The sequence below is a fragment of the Pongo pygmaeus genome, chromosome 8 (assembly GCF_028885625.2).
Source record: "Pongo pygmaeus isolate AG05252 chromosome 8, NHGRI_mPonPyg2-v2.0_pri, whole genome shotgun sequence".
In the NCBI taxonomy this organism is placed as follows: Eukaryota; Metazoa; Chordata; class Mammalia; order Primates; family Hominidae; genus Pongo; species Pongo pygmaeus.
This window is the reverse complement of record NC_072381.2, coordinates 121849016-121872492: the sequence shown is the minus strand read 5'-3', so window position 1 is coordinate 121872492 and position 23477 is coordinate 121849016. Positions and strand designations below refer to the sequence as shown.

Sequence of the window (23477 nt, the reverse complement as noted above, 5' to 3'; positions counted from 1 at the left end):
ATCCACCCGGCTCAGCCTCCCAAAGTGCTGCAAATACAGGCGTGAGCCACCGCGCTGGGCCGGATTGAGTTCTTAGCTGAATAAAGAGCGTGAGAGTCTTGTCTCACATAAATGAACCGTCGGGAAGCATTGCCCGCTGCCAATATGCTCTTTTATTTTTAAGTGACTTTTTTTTTCTTCCTTCACACACTCACATTTCTAGCCTTAAGTTATTTTAAATGTTAGGTTTGCTGTGATTATTCCTAAATGATGGATTAAAGTTTGGTAATTGCATCTGTCTTAATGCTCAATGGACACTGTTCTGCAATTGACCCAGTTAGGGCCACTGGACTGTGTTGGAGAGGAGCCCGAGATGAGTGGATTAGTCACGGTCTGGTTGGATTTGTCCTAAATCTATTGGGCATGGCCTTTGCTCCCTTGGTCTAGGACCCTCAAGGAAATTACTGCTTCTCTGGCTTCAGATGACAGTCAATACATCCTTGATGGGTAGATGTATGTGTGTACGGATGAATGAAACGTCAGTTCTATTCTTCAGGACCATAGCTTCCAGAAAAATAAAGTACTCTGAATTCCAAAGTGAGATTGCTTATGACAATATATGTGTGGTAACTACAGAATTCAGAAAAGAAAAGCCACTGTTTTCTCTCTCTGTAGTTATTGTTCCCATAGGAGATCAATGTGTGGAGAGCAAAGATCTTAAGACTAGCTGAGAAAGCTGGTTCTTTTCTGTGCTTCTCTCACCCCTGTGCCTACTTCTGTTGTAATCCTTGTCATGCAGTATTAAAATCAGCGATCTCCTCTCTTGTGCCCTCTTCAATGCTGTATGTCCTTTGAGAATAGGGACTATGTATCTTTGTCTTATATAGCCTCATTATTTAGCACAATGCTTGGCACATAAGGATAACTCAATAAATGTTTGTTAAATAAATGAATGGGAGAAAAGCCTATAAAAGAAAAGAGAAATATATGAGTATGTGAAGGCTAAATGTTTGCAAAACTCAAACATAGAAAATAGGCTGTATAAGGAAGGAAACATCTGCCAAAAATCTTTGGCCCTGCCTATATAGACATTCGGCCTCCCTTATTGGAATAAAATCTGGTAGACTCTACTCTCCTGAGTATAACACTCAAATACCGTAGGGCAGAACTCACAGAAAAGCATGCATAAAATAAAGAAGCCCATCTAGTATTATAAGTATGTATTTTTGGGAAAAAGTATAACACAACACAACACAAGCTACATCTATCATTTTTATTACACAATCTACAGAAAGTGAAGATTTACAAAATCTTCTTGGCCAGAGCGTCTATGAAAAAAAAGATTCCTTTTACCAAGTGGAGAAGACCCCAGGAGGGACATGAGAATTTTTTGTTCATCTAACATGAGCTTAGGTTTTAAAAGGCAGGGAAACAATAACTTGGCATGAATTATTGTTCTCCTGTTCCTAAGGCCCCCCTGCTTGTTCTGGAGAGTTCCAGAGTCAACAAAATCTGAAGGCTGTATTGAACAGGAGAATTTCTATTATTCACTCCCATCACTGCCATCAATGATGAGCCTGGAGAAATAAATAGCCATGCAACTCAACCCAGTGTCAGAATCTTCCTTTAGCTTCTGCTTTACTTCGCCTTGCCCTAGGCATAGTACAGAGGTCAGTGCTTCTGACGTAATTGGATCTTTACACAACTCTAATATTTGCCCCTTTCTTTCCTCCAGTCCTGGAGCACAAACCCTTGTAAACCTTCTCCCAGGTACCTTTTTCCTCTTAGCCTGCCATTGAGCAACCAGGTTCCAAGCCATTCAATATTCTATTTTACCTACAATTCGAATTGGTATAGCCTTTTCAAATGTGTAAAATGCTATTACATACATACATACATAGCCCTTTAAGAAAAAAAAAAGGGATCTGCAGCTAACTTGAGAGCAGTAAGCAAGGTGTGAAAATTACCAGGGCTGTAGGCTACCAGTCTTGCGGCCAGTCCCCAGGGCCTAATGAAGATGAACCTGAATCTCACCAAGCCTCTCAAACGAACTACTAGTTACAGTACATACACAAGATAGAGAAATACTTTAAATGACACCAAGGGAATTCCATCAGTTTTATGTGAGCATTTTTATAGGATGAATGACCTGGTTTATTTAATAATTAGTGTGGAAGAAACGAGAGGGGAAGCTGCTACAGAGGAAGAGATTTAGGAACATGTCAATCAAACACAGTGTGTGGACCTTGCTTGGGTCCCAATTTAAACAAACTAACTGCCAAAAGCCATTTTTGAGACAATCTGGGAAATTTCAATACAACTTGAATATAAAATGATATTTTTAAATGACTTAATTTTTCAGTTAATCTCAAATTCACTTAAAAATGATTATCATTAATTTTTATGAAATTCATTTTGTAGTTACGGTAATTTCATGCGCGTCTGTGTAAAGAGACCACCAAACAGGCTTTGTGTGAGCAATAAAGCTTTTAATCACCTGGGTGCAGGCGGGCTGAATCTGAAAAGAGAGTCAGCGAAGGGAGATGGGGTGGGCCCGTTTTATAGGATTTGGGTGGGTAAAGGAAAATTACAGTCAAAATGGGGTTGGGGGTCACAAGGTGCTCAGTAGGGGAGCTTTTGAGCCTGGAGAAGGAATTTCACAAGACAATATCATCAGTTAAAGCAGGAAGAGGCCATTTTCACTTCTTTTGTGGTGGAATGTTGTCAGTTAAGGCAGGAAACGGCCATCTGGATGTGTACTTGCAGGTCACAGGGGATATGATGGCTTAGCTTGGGCTCAGAGGCCTGACATTCTTGTCTTCTTATATGAATAAGAAAAATAAAATGAAATAGTGGTAAAGTGTTCAGACAGCGAAAATTTTGGGGGATGGTATGGAGAGATAATGGGCGATGTTTCTCAGGGCTGCTTCGAGTGGGATTAGGGGCGGCATGGGAACCTAGAGTGGGAGAGATTAAGCTGAAGGAAGATTTTGTGGTAAGGGGTGATATTGTGGGGTTGTTAGAAGGAACATTTGTCATTTAGAATTATTGGTGATGGCCTGGATACCGTTTTGTATGAATTGAAAAACTAAATGGATAAGAGAAGGAGAAAAACAGGTATAAAAGGTCTAAGAATTGGGACGACTCAGGACATCTGATTAGAGAGTGCCTAAGGAGATTCAGCATAGTCCTGCCAGCAAAGATTATTTATTTACTTCAAGAGTTAAGAGTGGCAGTTTGGGGATAGCACCAGGAGATATCAGCTGTGATGGCTTGGAGAAACAGTATAAACCGGCAGTGTAAACAAGAGCAGGGCATGTATGAGTAGTTGAGAACGGTGAATAGGAGTATGACTAGACAGAAGATAGTAGGGATGACAAGCTTTTTGGGGAACAGTCTAAGTTGGTCTGGTGTCTGGAATGAGACTGGAGCCTAATAAAAATGAGCGTCTATACAGGAGCTCAAATGGGCTGTACCTTGTAGCAGTCTGAGGACAGGTCTGACTTCTGAGAAGGGAAAGTGGTAAAAGTATTGTCCAGTCCTTTTTAAGTTGGTGGCTGAGCTTGGTGAGGTGTGTTTTTAAAAGACCTTTAGTCCGTTCTACTTTTCCTGAAGACGGAGGACCATAAGGGATATAAAGGTTTCACTGAATACTAAGAGCCTGAAAAACTGCTTGGCTGATTTGACTAATAAAGGCTGGTCTGTTATCAGACTGTATAGAGGCTAAACTGAGGAATTATGTCTGACAGAAGGGAAGAAATGACTTTGGTGGCCTTCTCAGACCCTGTAGGAAAGGCCTCTACCTATCCAGTGAAAGTGTCTACCTAGACTAAGAGGTATTTTAGTTATCTGACTCAGGGCATGTTGAGTAAAGCTAATTTGTCAGTCCTGGGTGGGGGCAAATCCTTGAGCTTGATGTGTAGGGAAGGGAGGGGGCCTGAATAATCCCTGAGGAGTAGTAGAATAGCAGAGGAACACTGAGAAGTTATTTCCTTGAGGATAGATTTCCATGATGGAAAGAAAATGAGAGGTTCTAAGAGGGGGGCTAGTGGCTTGTACTATAGCATAGCCTGCCTTTGCTGGAGTGTGGCGATTAGGCCTGGTGGAACTGCCATCAATAAATCAAGCGTGATCAGGGTGAGGAACAGGAAAGAAGGAAATATGGGGAAATGGGGTGAATGTCAGATGGATCAGAGAGATACAGTCATGAGGGTCAGGTGTGGTATCAGGAATAATGTGGGAGGCCAGATTGAAGTCCCGGCCAGGAACAATGGTAATTGTGGGACTTAACAAAGAGTGAGTACAGCTGAAGGAGCCAGGGAGCAGAAAGTATATGCGTCAGGTATGAGGAAGAAAATAGATTTTGGAAGTTATGAGAACTGTAGAGAGTGAGTTGAGCATAGTTTGTGATTTTGAGGGCCTCTAAAAGTATTAGGGCGGCAGCAGCCACTGCACGGAGACATGATGGCTAGGCTAAAACAGTAAGGTCAAGTTGTTTGGACAGAAAGGCTACAGGGTGCAGTCCTGGCTCTTGTGTAAGAATTCTGACTGCACTAACCATGCCTAGGAAGGAAAGGAGTTGTTGTTTTGTAAGGGATTGAGGTTTGGGAGATTAATTGGACACGATCAGCAGGGAAAGCACGTGACTTTTTATGAAGAATTATGCTGAGGTAGGTAACAGATGGAGAAGAAATTTGAGCTTTGGAGGGGGATACCCGATATCCTTTGGAGAATAAATGCTGAAGGAGCAGAAGTGTGTCTTGTTGAGAAGATTCAAAGGAGGGGCTACAAAGAAGAAGGTCATCAATATATTGAATAAGGTGAGAAGCGGAGGAGTGGAAAGAAAGTAAATCATGAGAAAGAGCTGGGCTGAAGTAATGAGGACTGTCCCTGAAACCTTGCAGCAGTACAGCCCAGGTAAGCTGCTGGGACTGATGGGTGTCAGGGTCAGTCCAGGTGAAAGCAAAGAGAGGCTGGGAGGAGGGGTGCAGGGGAATAGTGAAAAAAGCATCTTTAAGATCAAGAATGGAATAGTGAGTTGTGGAGGAAGGTATTAAGGACAAAAGAGTGTGTATGGGTTGGGCACCACAGGGTGGATGGGCAAAACAATTTGGTTGATAAGGCGCAGATCCTGAACTAACCTGTAAGTCTTGTCTGGTTTTAGGACAGGTAAAATGGGGGAATTGTAAGGAGAGTTTATAGGCTTTAAAAGGCCATGCTGTAACAGGCGAGTGATAACAGGCTTTAATCCTTTTAAAGCATGCTGTGGGATGGGATATTGGCATTGAGCGGGGTAAGGGTGATTAGGTTTTAATGGGATGGTAATGGGTGCATGATCAGTCACCAAGCAGAGAGTAGAGGTATCTTATACTTGTGGGTTAAGGTGGGGGAATACAAGAGGAGGACGCAAAGGAGGCTTTGGATTGGGAAGAAGGGCAGCAATGAGATGCAGCTGTAATCCAGGAATAGTCAGGGAAGCAGATGATTTAGTTAAAGTGTCTCGGCCTAATAAGGGAACTGGGCATGTGGGGATAACTAAAAAGCAGTGCTTAAAAGAGTATTGTCTAAGTTGGCACCAGAGTTGGGGAGTTTTAAGAGGTTTAGAAGCCTGGCCGTCAATACCCACAACAGTTATGGAGGCAAGGGAAACAGGCCCTTGAAAATAAGGTAATGTGGAGGGAGTAGCCTCGGTGTTGATTAAGAAGGGGACAGACTTACCCTCCACTGTGAGAGTTACCCGAAGCTCAGAGTCCGTGATGGTCTAGGGGGCTTCCGAGGCGATCAGGCAGCATCAGTCTTCAGCCGCTAAGCCAAGAAAATCTGGGAAGGAGTCAGAGAGCCTTGGGCCAGGGTTCCAGGTGCTCTGGGAGTGGCTGCCAGGTGAGTTGGACAGTCTGATTTCCAGTGGGGTCCCGCACAGATGGGATGTGGCTTAGGAGGAATCCTGGGCTGCAGGCATTCCTTGGCCTGGTGGCCAGATTTCTGGCACTTGTAGCAAGCTCCTGGGGGTGGAGGTTCTGGAGGAACGCCTGACCGCTGTGGTTCAGGCATTTGGAAGTTCTTGTGTGCTGGAGATGTGGCTGGGGTTTGTCTCACAGTGGAGGCAAGGAATTGCAACTTTTTTCTATTATTGTACACCTTGAAGGCGAGGTTAATTAAATCCTGTTGTGGGGTTTGAGGGCCAGAATTTAATTTTTGGAGTTTTATTTAATGTTGGGAGCAGATTGGGTAATAAAATGTATATTGAGAATAAGACGGCCTTTTGACCTTTTAGGGTCTAGGGCTGTGAAGTGTTTCAGGGTTGCTGCCAAACGAGTCATGAACTGGGCTGGGTTTTTCATATTTGATGAAAGAGCCTAAATGCTCACTGATTTGGGAGAGGTCTGATAAAGAAAAAGGAGCATTAACCTTGACTATGCCTTTAGCTTCAGCCACCTTTTTAAGAGTAAATTGCTGGGCAGGTTGGGGAGGGCTAGTTGCGGAACGAAACTGTAAGCCAGACCAGGTGTGAGGAGGGGCGGTGATAAAAGGACTATAGGGTGGAGGAGCGGAGGCTGAGGAAGAATTGGGACCTAGCTCGGCCTGGTGAGGAGCAGCCTGGGGAGGAGGGGAGAGGTCAGATGGGTCTGTAGAAAAGGAAGATTAGAAAGACTCAGCGATGCTTGGCGTTGGGACTGAGGGGACAGGTGGGAGGGAAAGAAGGAAGATTTGGGATGAGTTGCATTGGGAACAGAGACTAGGGAGGGACCGATGCATAAAAGAATGCCTGGACGTCAGGCACCTCAGACCATTTGCCCATTTTATGACAACAATTATTTAGATCTTGTAGGATGGAAAAATTGAAAGTGCCGTTTTCCGGCTATTTGGAACTACTGTCGAGTTTGTATTGGGGTCAAGGGGCATTGCAGAAGAAAACAAGATGCTTAGATTTTAGGTCAGGTGAGAGTTGAAGAGGTTTGAAGTTCTTAAGAACAAAGGCTAAGGGAGAAGAAGGAGGAATGGAGGGTGGAAGGTTGCCCATAGTGAAGGAGGCAAGCCCAGAGAAAAGAGAGAGTAGAGACACGGAGGGAAGGGGTTCAGGGGTTCTTACCCTCCAGAAAAGTGGGAAAGGTGTCGGGGCACAGAAATACAAGGTTGGGGTGCAGAAATAAGGGATTGGGGCACAGAGATATAAGGGGTTGGGGCATGGAAATAAGGGATCAGGGTGCAGAGATATAAAGGGTTGGGGCATGGAAATAAGGGATTGGGGCACAGAAATATAAGGGGTTGGGGTACTTGCTCTTCCCCTAGAAAAGTGGGACTTGCCGCTAAGGGTGAAGGAGAAGGGGTTGGGGGTTTCTTGCCCCCCAGAAAGGTGAAGAAGGGGTAGAGACACAGAGAGAAGGGGTTGGGATACTTGCCCCTTCCCCAGAAAAGTGGGACTTGCCTCTAAGGGTGAAGGACCAAGGCAGGTGTCCCTGCGTGGTCTGACACCTCTGAAACCTGGGTGAATAATCAGAGAGGCGTCCCTGCAATGATTAAACACCAAGGGAAGGCTGCCTTCCCTAGTCTGTGACCGGCGCCGGAGTTTTGGGTCCACAGATAAAAGGTGTCTCCTTTGTCTCTACCAGAAAATGAAAGGAATTGAAATTAAGAGAAGGGAGAGATTGAAGTGTGGCGCCAAGATTGAAAGGAGAAAGAGGTTGAGGGATAGTGAGGGAGGTTGGAGAAGAGAGTAAAAAGAGGCCACTTACCGGATTTGAAATTGGTGAGATGTTTCTTGGGCTGGTCAGTCTGAGGACCTGAGGTCGTAGGTGGATCTTTCTCACCGAGCAAAGAGCAGGAGGACAGGGGATTGATCTCCCAAGGGAGGTCCCCCGATCCGAGTCATGGCACCAAATTTCATGCGTGTCTGTGTAAAGAGACCACCAAACAGGCTTTGTGTGAGCAATAAAGTTTTTAATCACCCGGGTGCAGGCGGGCTGAGTCCGAAAAGAGAGTCAGCAAAGGGAGATGGGGTGGGCCCGTTTTATAGGATTTGGGTGGGTAAAGGAAAATTACAGTCAAAGGGGGGTTGTTCTCTCGCGGGCAGAGTGGGGGTCACAAGGTGCTCAGTAGGGGAGCTTTTGAGCCAGGATGAGCCAGGAGAAGGAATTTCGCAAGACAATGTCATCAGTTAAAGCAGGAACAGGCCATTTTCACTTCTTTTGTGGTGGAATGTCATCAGTTAAGGCAGGAACCGGCCATCTGGATGTGTATGTGCAGGTCACAGGGGATATGATGGCTTAGCTTGGGCTCAGAGGCCTGACAGTTAAGCAAGTTTATCGTTTACAGGTACATGCTAAAGTATAAATGGGAGAAACAGCATTATGTCTAGGATTTGGTTTAAAATACTCCAGCAAAAACAAACAAAACAAAAATAGGAAGTGTGTTTGTGTGCATACTCATAAAATAGGATTGGCAATATATAAAAATTGTTAAACTGGTTGACAGGCACCTGGGGGTGCTAGTTTACTGCTTTCTTTGCTGTTGTGAATATTTAAAAGTTTCTACAAATAATTTTTTTTTTTTTTTTTGAGGCGGAGTCTCGCTCTGTCGCCCAGGCTGGAGTGCGGTGGCGGTGGTGTGATCTTGGCTCGCTGCAAGCTCTGCCTCCCGGGTTTGCACCATTCTCCTGCCTCAGCCTCCCGAATAGCTGGGACTACAGGTGCCCACAACCATGCCTAATTTTTTGTATTTTTAGCACAGACAGGATTTCACTGTGTTAGCTAGGATGGTCTCAATCTCCTGACCTCGTGATCCTCCCGCTTCGGCCTCCCAAAGTGCTGGGATTACAGGCGTAAGCCATCGCGCCTGACCAAAAATAATTTTTTTTTTTTAATTTTTAAAAAGAGAGAGAGTGGGATGGAGTTGACAACAGTGTTGAACTCTGCTATGGGATGGAGCAAATGAGTAGAATTTCCCATTTGACTTTGTGACTGGTAGTCATTGGAAATCTGGGTGAGAGCTGTTCTAAAGTCAGATGGGAGCAGAGAGGAACTTAGGACGAGGAAGGATTTATTTTACTTTATTTTGTAATGGCAGGGACTTCAGATTTTAAAAACCGGATGCAATGAGAAGTTGAATATACAAAAGAAAGAAAAAGTAACCCGCAGAGCAGTGTTCCCAAGAAAGCAGGAGAGTGTGGAGTCCACCGCACAGAGGCAGGGATTAGCCTGGGAAAGAAGAGGCAGCTTCCTTATTAGAAAGAAAAGGGATAGAATGGATGCAGATGCAGGTAGTTGATGTGTTTGGATCAAAGAGTAGAGATTGCTGGCTGGATGCAGTGGTTCACGCCTGTAATCCCAGCACTTTGGGGGGCCGAGGCAGGCAGATCACGAGGTCTGGAGATCAAGATCATCCTGGCTAACATGGTGAAACCCCGTCTGTACTAAAAATACAAAAAAATTAGCTGGGCTTGGTGGCGGGCACCTGGGGAGGCTGAGGCAGGAGAATGGCGTGAACCCGGGAGGCGGAGCTTGCAGTGAGCAGAGATCGCACCACTGCACTCCAGCCTGGGCGACAGAGAAAAAAAAAAGAGTAGAGATTGCTATCGGATCATGGCATCTGTTTTCTATATAAAGTAGGAGTAGGAGAAGAGTTTGGGGCAGGAGGTGTCAAAAGAAATGAATTTCAGGACAGTGCTGATCACAATATACATCATATCATATACATTCTAATTACATCCGTCTTCTCTGTGGTACCACTGTTCCAACAGCACTTCAGGTGCTGGCCCAGAGAAAAGAAATCTGAAAGCATTCAAGGTTAAGGTTTTGCCTAACAGTTTTAAAAAAAAAAAGAAAAGAAAAGTCAGCAAGCCGGAAGGGGAGGCAACTGTGGTCAAAGAGGGCATTCCGCTTGGCGAGTTTGGAGGTGGGCATTTTTGAGTGATATGATGACAAGGCATGAGTGTGGGTCAATAGTCACAGGGAGTGGAGGGAGTAATGGGTAATTGGACTGCATTTTCAGCATTCATCCAGGAAGCAGAACAATTCCCTAACAGTCCTTGCCCAAACAGTAGTAGGCCACAGTAGCTTGCTACAATAATGAAGGGCACTCAGAGGGAAAGGGAATCTTTTTTTTTTTTTTTAGTGCTTCCTTAGGGAAAAGCACACACAGAAAATAACGGCGTCACCTTGAACTTTTGGAATTCCTTTGCCTAGATAGTTCATGCACTATTTTTCATCCTCATACATTCTTATAATGCAAAAAAGGGACAGATATTAAGAACTATAGGACAGTAAGTCTATACTTTATTAAAATAGGGTTCTCAGAAGTTAATTGACTCCCATTAGTCTTTTCAAACCTTGAAGGAGCCAGCCTAGAGACCTCTTGGGCAAGGAGGCAGCTAGTACTCACGTTGCCTAAGGCCACGGCCGGATCCATAACTCTTCCTCCACCTTGGGACCTGCGCAGGCTCGGGACAGCTGCTCTCAGGAAGACTTGTCTCCCCAAGGTCTGTGCTGACTCCACCACCAGCTTGCTAATGAATGCTGGACTGCGACACAATTACTCAGTACGGCTCAGTCCCTTCTACTGAGCTTACTCATAGCCACTCTGCTCCTGGGTTGGCCTAGGTGTGAATATGTGCAGCCCACCAGTGAGAGCAGTACACACCGCTGGATCATGCCAAATGTCCCTGAACCCGCTTTCCTCCTTCTCCCCAGCAATCTTCCATCCCTTCCTTGCAAAATGGGAGAGTCATCACACATGCTTCTCTGCTTTCTGCCACAGCACAGATTTATTTATGTACACCCATGGGTCCTTCTGAAGGTTCAGCTGGCAGCGAGGCACCAAGGAGAATCAAGAAACCCTCTGCAGAGTATCTGTCATCATTTCCTTCCAAGGATATTTATAGCACAGACCTATAGGCTAAACACTGAGCCTAGTGATAGAAAACAGAGCAAATGAAAATATGAAATTTCTCCCTTTCGCTGGCTAAGGACAACTGCCTTGGAAGAAATCGAAGCAACATAAAGAAAAAAGAAACACAATGGACACATTTAAATATTATAATATTGTTATTGCAAGAACAAAGGGTTACCCAAGTGCTTTACAAATGAAATGCTGGCTTGAGGCTAAGTACAAATTCACCATAGAGCCTTCAAGACCCAGGGAGAGGAGTAATTCTCCTGTGGCAGGGACTTTTGGAGGAAGGGGGCTAGACCCTGGGTATAGCCAGACAGAGTCATTTACAAGGGTCAAATTTGGTCTGGATGCCAGGTGGAAGGAGACATTTTTCTTCATTGCTCCTACTAAAGAAATCCATCAAGACTGTATCTGAAATTAGCATGGTTTCATGTTCTGGAGAATGTTAGGTCCCATAATGTCTTGGCTACAGAAGGTAGATCTGAAAGTTTTTAAGGAAAAAAAAGGAATTTTAACCTGATGCCAGGGAAGAAAAAGACATTGGTAGATCCCCCGATTTAATGAGTAATTCTTATTTTCTAACACTTCTGCAAATATAGCATTGGTTTCTTAAATTTTCCCTTTCTTTAATTGCAAAATTTCAAAGTCTATAAATTTTTATACTACTTGCACATTTCAAATTATCTATGGGTTTAAACACCATTTATAAAATGTAAACTATGAAAATGAAAAGGAAAAAGAAATACTTACTTATATCCATATTTCCCAGATGTATTTATCACCATTTCTGCTCCCAGCTTATTCTGAGAATCTTCAAACAAATGTTTTTTCCAGATGAACTGAACACTTGTAATGTTTCCAACGTTAACATCTGCATCGATTAATTTTGTGTAAGTCATGCCTGGCTCAAGTTTTCCACTGTAAACAAAAATAAGACTCGTAAGTTTGCACTGGGTATTCACAGCACTGAATGAAAGAAAACACATCTGTGTATGCACTATGGAAGAGAAACTTGTATTTGCTAGCATTTGCTTGTAGGAGATTTATTCTTTCCATGTGTATTGATCAGCATCTCAGAATAGCATGGTTCTGAAGTTCGAAAGAAGGGTGAAGTAAATGGAAAGCTTGGCTAGGTGATTTTGAGAGAATACCTAGAGAGGCATTATTGTGATTTCTCCATAGTGAAAGATCTGGTCTTGGCTTTGTAGTATCAGAAACCAGATTACACGGACACCAGGAAATCAAGAAACTCTCAATAGTGGACTAAATTTACACAAGACTTATCTACAAACCAGGAGCCTGTTCACCAATTCACAGTGTGGAAATGCCTCCCTTTGATTAACCAGAACGCTCCCATGCCCTTTTTCTGGTACCTTCTTTAAGCACATAAAAGGAATTGGGTAACCAAACTAGTGATCAAAAGACATTTTGTTGATCATGGCAATAGAGCAGAGAGAAGTGCCGTATCTCGAGGTATAAGGTATGTTCCATCCAAGCCAAAGTGAAACCAATGATATGTTTCTTCCCCATCATGCAAAAATTCTCCACTGTGACCCAGATTGGTCGTGGCACCCAAACCAACATCTCTTACCCATAAGAGCTTCCTGACTCCCATTTCCTATGGCTATTGCTAATATTCTCCTTCTGATGAAATAGCCCCTTTTTTTGTCGTGTTGGTAACATAAACTATAGTTAGTAAATGATTAAGCTACAATCCAATCTAAATTTGTCCCCATGTTGCTCCATACTGTATCACCTTTCCTTATTTCTTCATAACTTATAACTATTCTTCTGTTAATGTATCATTTGTCTACTCAAACTGCAAATATAAGCTCTGTGAAAGAAGGACCTGTGTCTGCATCCCCAGCAATTAGAACAGTTCCTGGCACAGTGCAGGCACCTACATATTTGCTGAATGAATTAACAAATGAATATTGCTATTCCTAGGGTCTGTCTTATTAAATTACTAGTAGAATTAATTGATTTAATTACCAGAGGAAACTGTTCTTCCAAGTTCTTAAGGGTAATCTTTCTGTTATTCCAAGAACTATCTTCACTCAGTGCCCATACATTGCAGCCCTTTATGTCACTAGAAGCCCAATTAGCTAAGATATAACCTATGGTGAAGCTGGACATTTTTTTTAAACACTTAAGGTCAGGGGTACATGTGCAGGTACATAGGTAAACATGAGTCATGGGGGTCTGTTGTACAGATTACGTCATCACCCAGGTATTAAGCCTAGTACCTATTAGTTATTTTTCCTGATCCTCTCCCTCCTCCCACCCTCCACCCTCTGATAGGTCCTGGTGTGTGTGTTTCCTTCTGTGTGTCCATGTGTTCTCATCATTTAGCCCCCACTTATAAGTGAGAACACTCAGTATTTGGTTTCCTGTTCCTGCATTAGTTTGCTAAGGATAATGGCCTCCAGCTCCATCCATGTTCCTGAAAAGGACATGATCTCACTCTTTTTTATGGCTGCATAGTATTCCATGGTATATAGGTACCACATTTTCTTTATCCAGTCTGTCATTGATGGGCATATGGGTTTATTCCATGTCTTTGCTATTGTGAATAGTGCTACATGAACATATGCATGCATGTGTCTTTACAATAGAACAATTTCTATTCCTTTGGATATATAATCAGTAATGCGATTGCTGCGTCAAATGATATTTCTGTCTTTAGGTCTTTCAGGCCTTCCACAATGGTTGAACAAATTTACATTCCAACCAGCAATGTATAAGTGTTGCTTTTTCTCCAAAACCTCACCAGCATGTTATTTTTTGACTTTTAATAATAGCCATTCTGACTGGTGTGAGATGGTATCTTATTGTAGTTTTGATTTGCATTTCTCTAATGATTAGTGATGTTGAGCTTTTTTTCATATGCTTGATGGCCATGCATATGTCTTCTTTTGAAAAGTGTCTGTTGATGTCCTTTGTCCACTTGGTAAAATGTAGTTGTTTGTTTTTGCCTTGTAAATTTATTTAAGTTCCTTACAGATGTGGGATATTAGACATTTATCAGATGGATAGGTTGCCAAAGTTTTCTCCCATTCTGTAGGTTGTCTGTTCACTCTGTTGATAGTTTCTTTTGCTTTGCAGAAGCTCTTTAGTTTAATTAGATCCCATTTGTTAATTTTTGCTTTAGTTGCAATTGCTTTTGGCATCTTCATCATGAAATCTTTGCCTGTGCCTATGTCCTGAGTGGTATTACCTAAGTTGTCTTCCAGGGTTTTTATAGTTCTGGGTTTTACATTTAAGTCTTTAATCTATCTTGAGTTAATTCTTGTAATATATGGTATAAGCAAGAGGTCCAGTTTCAGTCTTCGGCATATGGCTAGCCAGGTATCCCAGCACCATTTATTGAGTAGCTGATTCTTTCCCCATTGCTTGTTTTTGACAGGTTTGTCAAAGATCAGACAGCTATAGGTATGCAGCCTTATTTCTGGATTCTCTATTCTATTCCATTGGTCTATGTGTCTGTTTTTGTAGCAGTACCATGCTGTTTTGGTTACTGTATCCCTGTAGTGTAGTTTGAAGTTGGGTAGCATGATGCCTCCAGCTTTGTTCTTTTTGCTTAGGATTGCCTTGGCTATTTGGGATCTTTTTTTTTTTTTTTGGTTCCATATGAATTTTAAAATAGTTTTATCTAGTTCTGTGAAGAAACTCAATGGTAGTTTAATATAGATAGCATTGAATCTATAAATTGCTTTGGGCAGTAGATAGCCTATTAGAAATTTAGCAATTTGGCCAGGTATAGTGGCTCAGGCCTGTAATACCAGTATTTTGGGAGGCCGAGGTGGGTGGATCACTTGAGGCTAGGAGTTCGAGATCAGCCTGGGAAACATGGTGAACCCCGTCTCTACTAAAAATACAAAAATTAGCCAGGCATGGTGGTGGGCACCTGTAATCCCAGTTACCCAAGAGGCTGAGACAGGATAATCACTTGAACCCAGGAAGGGGAGGTTGCAGTGAGGTGAGATCACGCCACTACACTCCAGCCTGGGTGACAGAGTGAGACTCCATCTCAAAAAAATTAAAAAAGAAAGAAAGAAAAAGAAATTTAGCAATTTATATAATGGTCTTATTTATTTATGAGTTGCACAAATAAAAATATATGCTTATGTTTGTATAGTATTAAATGGATGGGATTAAAAATATACCTTATATACCATCATTTATTTTCCACTTGCTCAATTATCTAGATCTGTCTTTTCATGTTATTGATATTGCCATTTTAATGATATTGATTCTTCCTATCCATGAGCATGGAGAAGCTGGATTTAGAAAACTTGTTTGAAGAATAGAACTAGACCAGCATACAAATTTAGCTAGCTGACTTCATTTCAAGATGACAAATCTGCTGTGAACCTTCGATGCTTACTTATTCTTAAAAGAGGATTGGGTAACTATGCAACAGCATTACAAACAGCTTCTTCGGCCGTTATCAAAAGAACAGAGATGTGGAAACGCTCTCACAAATCTTAAAAGAGGCAGAAACTGCATATTCATCACCAGCTGCCCCAGGTTAGATGCCTCTGTGCAGGGCACAAATCACACAGCTTTACCCAGCGTCCTGTGAGCCTCAAAACCACATGCACATGATTATGCTGAACTGCTCTCAGAGGGAGGCTTGATGGATCCATGAAGAACAGGTAGAAACAAAAGAGCAGACAGGAAAAAGTATCTGCAGCAAAGAAACAGCATGGGTGAAGTCCTGAAGAAAGGTAAGGGTAGGATCTATTCAGTACTGGGTAGTGCAAACGTGTAGCCTCGCTGAACTGAAGGTGGAACAAAGCCAAATGGTGGCAGACATGGTTAGAAGAAGGGTGGGCTGGAGCCTGTGCACCAACCAGGATCCAGATCATCACTCACTGAGCTTATATTTACAGGCAGTTGGACCAAGGCAAGATGACCTGCAGAAACTCTGCCAGTGATAAAACGGATGCATCTCTCAACTGACAAAATAACCACAAAATCTCTGCTTTTCGTGCCTGTGCCCAGTGTTTGAGGACGATGGAAATCACAGAGATAAAACACCTAATACATTCATCTGTTTGCAGAAAAGGTTGCATCTAATTAGTAGGTATAATGTTAATTCTGACATAAATTACAGAATAAAATAATGGACATGAACATAATACAAAAATGCTAAGGCTGAGCAAATAAAAGATTAAGAAAATTTCAAGATAAAAGGAGGCTTTAGCAAAAGATACAAAATGAACATCTGAACTGGATTATTTTTAACCTCTGACTATTCTAACACATGTCCTGTATCTGTGGGTAATGCTTAGATAGCTTATTAGAAATTTAGCAATTTATATAAATGTCTTATTTGTTACTGACACAAATAAAAATATATGGTTATATTTGTATAATATTAAGTGAATGGGATTAAAAATATACCTTGAATATTGTCAGTTTTTTTCCACTTGCTCTATTATCTAGATCTGTATTTTCATGTTATCATTTCCTAACATTATCTGTTTCTAGTTGGAACTGTAGAGAAAATACATATTATGATTTCTACTTTATATTTGGAAAACATGAAGTAAAAAAAAAAAATCAAAGATAACATGGTAGCCTGTGGAATTACACGAAAAGAGAAGACTAAACAGCTTACTGAGCTAGTCTTACTGAGTGTTACTGAGCCCCCAGCACTGTGCAAAGCATCAGTTTCTCACTCTGCCTACCTGACAATGGCAAACTCCCCAGTTTTCCCAATTGCCCCGCCTACACGAAGAAAGACAGTCCCTTGAGTGACTTCGCTTCCACTGAGTTTAACAGACAATTTGTGCCTCCAACCTAGATATAAGGAAACAAGAAAGAAAGGGAGAGTAACCGGTTAAAAACACATGGGAAGTATGACTTCCTGGATCCTTTAATGGAAATACAATTTTCAGGGTTGTATTTGAACAGTGCTGCACATATTCATGCAAAAATACAACTTTAGTTTCAGTGAATTTGGTGAAAAACTACATTTAAAAATACACATTATGGGTCACATTTTAATTTTCCAGAATAAATAGTTTAATAATATTTTTAAAAGAAAATTCTTTATTTTTCCAGGCATTTTTAATGACTGTTAAAAATGGAAATCTTGTGTCTTCTTTTGTCTATTTCCTTTGTATTGTGTGGCATCTATATAGCATGTATACTTTCTATAGCCAAGTTTTTATTTGCCATAGTGTGACAATTAATCCAGAAAAATCCAGGAAACCAGTTGGGCAAGCAGATGTATGCTTTTATAATCATTTAGAGGCAAAGTGAGTCATTCTTCTTCTGCAGGGATATGTGTTAAGAATGCCCAGTACACATAGATACAGTTCAATATAGCATCTGTCAGTAGATCATTCCCTTGCAAATGGCCAAATGTGACTTTTTACATCTAGAGCTAAACAGATCTTTTATTCTGAATTCTGAAATTACTGTATGCTTAATAACAAACTGAAAAAAATGCAATTCTTCATATGATTATTTGAAAATAATTGAAAGGGGAAAGAAACCTACCAGAGAGGAATTTTAATTCATGAGTTAGTCATTGCCAAAGAATTTTCTTTCTCTTCTCAACCCATTCTACTGGAATCTGGCTCCCCCTGCTATCTCTGCACTGAAACCACCCCAGCCAGGCTCACTAAGGGTTGAATTGTTTCTTCATTCAATGAGCCTCTATGGGGCCCTGTCTCATTTGACCACAATACGAAGGAAATAGGAAAAAGAAGACACAAGACTTCCATTTTTAGACGTCATAAAAATATTTGGTGTGGGCCGGGCGCGGGGGCTCACGCCTGTAATCCCAGCACTTTGGGAGTCTGAGGCTGGCAGATCACGAGGTCAGGAGATCGAGACCATCCTGGCTAACACGGTGAAGCCCCGTCTCTACTAAAAGTACAAAAAATTAGTCAAGCATGGTGGCGGGTGCCCGTAATCCCAGCTACTCAGGAAGCTGAGGCAGGAGAATGGCGTGAACCCGGGAGGTGGAGCTTGCAGTGAGGCAAGATTGCACCATTGCACTCCAGCCTGGGCGACAGAGTGAGACTCTGTATAAAAAAAAAAAAAAAAAAATATATATATATATATATATATATATTTGCTGTGGTGTATGCCTCTTCTCTTCCTCCTCAACTTTCTTTCCTTGGCTCTTTTAACGATAACCTTTGCTGGTCTTCCTTCTCTCTGCCCATTCTTCAGTCTCCTTTGCATGGGCCTGTTTCTTTGCTCTCTTTCCTTCTCATTTGGCACATTCTTCTTGGGTAATGACATCATCCACTTTCACCACACTGACTACAGTCTGAGTGACTCCCCACTCTCTATCTGTAGAACACGTCCATTTCCAGAGGCTGAGATCTGTATCTCTACCTGCCTCATGGTGCACACACACTCTCAAACCCTAAACGCGGCTCCAACGTAACATGTGAGAAACTAGCCCATCATCTTGCTCCAAACTAGCCTTTCTTCCTGTGTCGACAAGCTCAGAGAATGACAGATCATCCACAGCCATCATTGTCCTTGACTCTTTGCTTTTCTGCATTTTTAAATCTATTCACCTAAGTCCATTTTGCTTCTATCTTCTAACTATCTTTGCAACCTCTCTACTTCTATTTTTTTTTTTTTTTTTTTTTTTTTGCCTGAATTGTGGCAATAATTGTCTAACAGGCACCCTGCTTCCATCTTGTGGCCTTCTAATCCATGCAGAAACTAAAGTGATTTTTCTAAAAATAAAAATAATCTGGTAATTCTTAATACCCTTCAACGGCTTTCCATTCACCCACAGACAAAGCCCAACCTCTCCACTTGGGACACAAGGCCCTTCCCTCCTGATCTGACCTGATTTGTCTCTCCCACTTCATCTCCTATCGCTGTCCTCCCGGTCTCTACAATCCCAGCAGGGCCTTCTTTCAGTTTCTGCTCTCTCTGACTTCCAGGCGTTTACAGATGTGGTCACTCCTGCCTAGAATACTTCCCTTCTCCCTCTTACTCATCCTTCAGGAGTCAGCTTAGAAATCTCTTTTCCTCAAAAGGCTCTCTGACCTTTATGCTCTGCACATATCTTGAATGTTTCCTAAGAGAAAGTTTATTACTCAGGATTGGAACTGAGATTTTACTTGCTGTCTTTCCCATTAGCCTGAACTCAGTTAAAGACCTCACTGTGTTGTTCTTCACTGAATTCCCAGTCTGGCCCAATGCCCAGTTATTTAGTAGACACTCAATAAAAACTGTTGAATTTTTAAAGATAATTACCTTAAAGCATTACAATAAAACTTAGCTATAATACTTACGGGCAAATGGGGAAAGAGACCCTGTGTTTAAAAAATAATATGATCCATTAGTCTTCATATTTTTGAGGTGAAATCTATCAGCAAAATGACCCATTGTTGGGCAACCTTCTTGGGGACAAAAGAAGCAATTTCCCTGATGATAGAAAATGAGAGGTGGTTACTTATGTAATTAGAAACGTTGCCCTTCAATAAACTCGCTATATATCATTAAATAATAATAAATCTCCAGGATCTAAATAAAGGATATGCATTTTAAAAGTGCCCAACAGGCCACCATGTCTGTTTTCAAAAACAAAACAAAACCAACTGAGGGAAAAAGAGAAACTCCCTATTAGAAAAATGGGTAGATGATATGAATAGACAATCCATGGAAGAGGAAACTCAGATAGTCAATAACTATGCAAGATGTTCAGTCTTACTAGTTGTCAAGCATATGTTAATTAAAACAAGGTAAAATTTCATATTCAGCAGATTTGCAAACATTAAAGCAATTGGCAACACTGAATACGTGTAATAGGGGAATTCTCATTCGCTTCTGATGGAAAGCTGTATTGTTCTTCGCTGCATTCCCAGCCTGGAATATAATTTTTAAAATGTCAAAAATATAATCAGATCAAATTTTTTAATTTTTGAAAATTTGCTGTGCACACAAAAGAACAGTCCTTGAGCTGGGAGACTTCAAACTGAAAATGGTAAGAAGCCCCCGCTTACAGCAGTCACAAGATAGTTTATAAAGGCGGAAGTATTTTGACCTTTTTTTGTGATTGGCTATTGTGCATTAACATTCTTCTCTAGGGCAAGTAGAGATATTTATGTTGAGTTGTCTACAGCTGATTGGTTTAATTTCCCTGAATCACACTGACAAGGAGGTAAAGCTTACGTTTTTCTGTTTCATTTATGATTAGAGCTAGTGTTTCTGGGAAATCAGGATGACTTGGTTTTGGCTATGTGGTCATGGGTGGCCTTGGGTTATATCTAAATTGCGGCCTTCATTTTTAGTTTTCTTTAGCAATCGATAGACATTTTAAACAGTGATTTGGTAATGTCTAATAAAGAAGGAAATGCATGTATGCTTTGATAATTTCACTTCTATTGTATGCCATGAAGGAATTCCACTCAAGTACATAAGGAGACATACAAAGATGGCAGAGTTGGTAGACATTGTTTTTTTTTTGTGAGACGGAGTCTCGCTCTCTCGCCCAGGCTGGAGTGCAGTGGTCCGATCTCGGCTCACTGCAAGCTCTGCCTCCCTGGTTCACGCCATTCTCCTGCCTCAGCCTCCCGAATAGCTAGGACTACAGGCGTCCGCCACCACGCCTGGCTAATTTTTTGTATTTTTAGTAGAGACAGGGTTTCACCGTGTTAGCCAGGATGGTCTTGATCTCCTGACCTCGTGATCCGCCCTCCTCGGCCTCCCAAAGTGCTGGGATTACAGGCGTAAGCCACCGGGCCCGGCCGACATTGCTTTTAATAACAAAAACTGGAAACAATAAAAACTCACATTAGTAGGAGGACGAATCAATAAATTATGGCTGATTCCTATAAAATAAATATATTAGATCTATCTACATCAATGTAAATTTCAAATTTTATATTTATAATAGTTAATGAAAACAGCAAATCCAGAAACATAACATGATAGCATTTATTTGATACATATCAAATTCAACTCTGCCTTAGGGGAAGGATTGAAGGGAATATAAGGTCCTTTGCTTCTTTAATTTTATTTGTATGTTTTAAAAATCTAAAGGAAAAGGAATGAAATGTGAACATTTTAAAAACATGGATAGCAGTCCTTGAGTATTTGCTATTTTAGGCATTGAACTTTTAATTTAATAAACCATGGACATTTAGGCTAGGACTACAGTAACATCCTATTTATTTATTTATTTACTTTTCAAGATGGGGTCTCAATTTGTCACCCAGTCTGGAATGCAGTTGTTATTCAGAGGCATGATCATAGCACATTGTAGCCTCAAATTTCTGGGCTTAAGAGATCTCCTGCATCAACCTCCCAAGTAGCTGGGACTACAGGTGCATGCCACAGCTGGTTCTGACTTACTTTGATTGTTTGACTATTTGGGTACAGTACAATAAAATATGTCAAGGAAATTGATTCATTCTAATAGTTTGTAACCACAAGTAGCATCCATGTGGCATGAGCTAGCTTCTAAGAGTTCTCCAATTTGGCAGATTAACTTTTATTTCCAAATATACAATGACTCCAAGGGCCTGCTTCTCCTAGAAGTAAATGCCAAGATCCCGTGGGTGCTCAGAGTAGCAGCCGAGGCAGGAAGAAGAGAGAGGTTGGGGACAAGGAGGATATGTTGGGAAATGCTAATGTTCGGCTGTCAAGCTTTCTGAGAATGGCAGGAAACTGAGAGGATGGCCTAAACCCGTCCATCTGCCAAGCTCTGTAGCATGAGGGACATGCTTCTTCATGTCACAACACAGCACTTATTCACGAAGTACTATTACTTACCATAAACTTCAGCTGAATAGCCCACATTTTCTACCGTGATAAAACAGGGGATTAGGTCTCTAAAGCACAAGAATGAAGATCTTTCCCACTTCCCACTACAAAATAGATTTTCTTTCTTTTACTCAAGTAAAATCAGATTTGGTAGTTTGTCACATATTGATCTGTGTAGAGCTCCTGTGAGCTGTCTGTGCTTTAGTTCTGCTCTGTATAAATAATTAAATTTTAATAAAATAATTTTCATGTTCCAAGTAAATAGTAATATGTTTGGTTGTAGCTATTGATTGGTTCAGCCTTCTTAGGGCATCTTTGAAGATGACATTTAAAATATATATGCAGAAATATTTTTGCCCTAGACTTATGCCTGTTACACAGTAGCATCTAATTACTGCGTAACAAATGGCCAAAAAAGCAAAATTGTACATAATTTTCAAAAGAGCTGAAACAACCAGAATACAAATAGTTGGTTGAGTTATTTCAACCCTCCAGCAATCCCAGCTACTGTTCAGTACTCAGCACAGAAACAATCCATTATTTCCCAAAATGGCAGGTGCATTTTTTTTTGCTACCTACACAAAGCCCTAATGTTTAGCAAGATGATTGTGTTTCAAAAAATTACTTTATAATTAAATTCCAAGTAAGATGATTTACTTACTGCTTTAAAAGATGTGTAGGATCTACAAGGATAAGCAATAAATGCATCAGGATTAAGAATGCTTTCAGCATAAAATTGATAACTTCGGGCATGGTTACAGTCAAAGAAGGAAGCCATTTCTGTGAAAACAATTCCCAATTAACTGACAGCAATTAACCGATAACTGGTAGCATAAACCATTTCTTAGAAACAGTAACTGTAAGTGGCAGTCTTCTTGAGTTGGGAAGGCCAGACCTTTTGTCTAGGCTTGGATATTGTACATTTATCAAAGTTACATATAATTTTATTTGTACCAAAGAATTATGTGACTCAAAAGGGACATTCAAGAAGTGGAAATAAGCAAAAGCAAATGTGGATGACTTTGTGCTTTGACACAAATATACTGATTCACTTCCTAGTGACAGTGGCAGGAGGCAGACAATTTCCTAGCAGATAGGGGTGTGTCCTCAGTGAAACCCAACCTTTAAGCCAAAAACAGTGTGAAGCCTGAAAACGAAGCTGCCAGTTCCAGGTAAAGTCCCTGACCAGAGTGAGAACTTCTATTCCTGTTTGCCTGGTCTTTCCTGAACAATGTTTTTGGTTCGTTCCGAACAAGGTTTTTGTTTGTCTGTTTGTTTGTTTGTTTTTTTAGATGGAGTCTGGCTCTGTCGCCCAGGCTGGAGTGCAGTGGTGCAATCTCAGCTCACTGCAAGCTCCACCTCTGGGGTTCACGCCATTCTCCTGCCTCAGCCTCCCGAGTAGCTGGGACTACAGGCGCCCACCACCATGCTGGCTAATTTTTTGTATTTTTAGTAGAGACGGGGTTTCACCGTGTTAGCCAGGATGGTCTAGATCTCCTGACCTTGTGATCCGCCCACCTAGGCCTCCCAAAGTGCTGGGATTACAGGCGTGAGCCACTGCGCCTGGCCTGAACAAGGTTTTTTAACCAATCGAATGTTGCTTTTTCCAAGACTACCTACAGCCAACACCTCCCTCATTCTGAGCCTATAAAAAGCCCAGACTAAGCCACACTCTGGGGACTACCTGCCTTTGGGTGGGAACTACCTGCCTTCAGGTAGGGGCTACCCACTTTGGGTTCCCCTCTCATCCAAGAGCTGTTTTGTCACTCGATAAAACTCTTCTCCACCTTGCTCACTCTTCAGTTGTCTGTGCAACCTCATTCTTCCTGGATGTGGGACAAGAACCTGAGACCCAC

At 41.6% G+C, this 23477-nt stretch overlaps 1 protein-coding gene across 6 annotated transcripts in view; it reads right to left on the bottom strand.

Annotated features, from left to right (window-relative positions):
* Positions 1-2473: 2473 nt before the first annotated feature.
* PNLIPRP3 (pancreatic lipase related protein 3) overlaps positions 2474-23477 on the bottom strand; it is a 60038-nt gene continuing 39034 nt past the window's right edge. Inside the window, exons 8-14 of one of the 6 annotated variants that reach the window (XR_008492031.2) lie at positions 22283-22401; positions 19149-19281; positions 16563-16674; positions 11617-11784; positions 10357-10882; positions 7713-7870; positions 2474-2800 (exon numbers count right to left, since the gene is read on the bottom strand). Coding sequence is in view for 3 of the 6 variants with exons in the window: in XM_054436459.1 (XP_054292434.1) it covers positions 11284-11347; positions 11617-11784; positions 16563-16674; positions 19149-19281; positions 22283-22401 (596 nt within the window). In the remaining 3 variants the exon portion in view is untranslated. Of the gene's footprint in view, positions 2801-7712; positions 7871-10356; positions 10883-11003; positions 11348-11616; positions 11785-16562; positions 16675-19148; positions 19282-22282; positions 22402-23477 lie in introns of those variants that run through there. The other 5 variants (XR_008492032.2, XR_008492033.2, XM_054436459.1 and 2 more) reach the window with 5 other exon arrangements.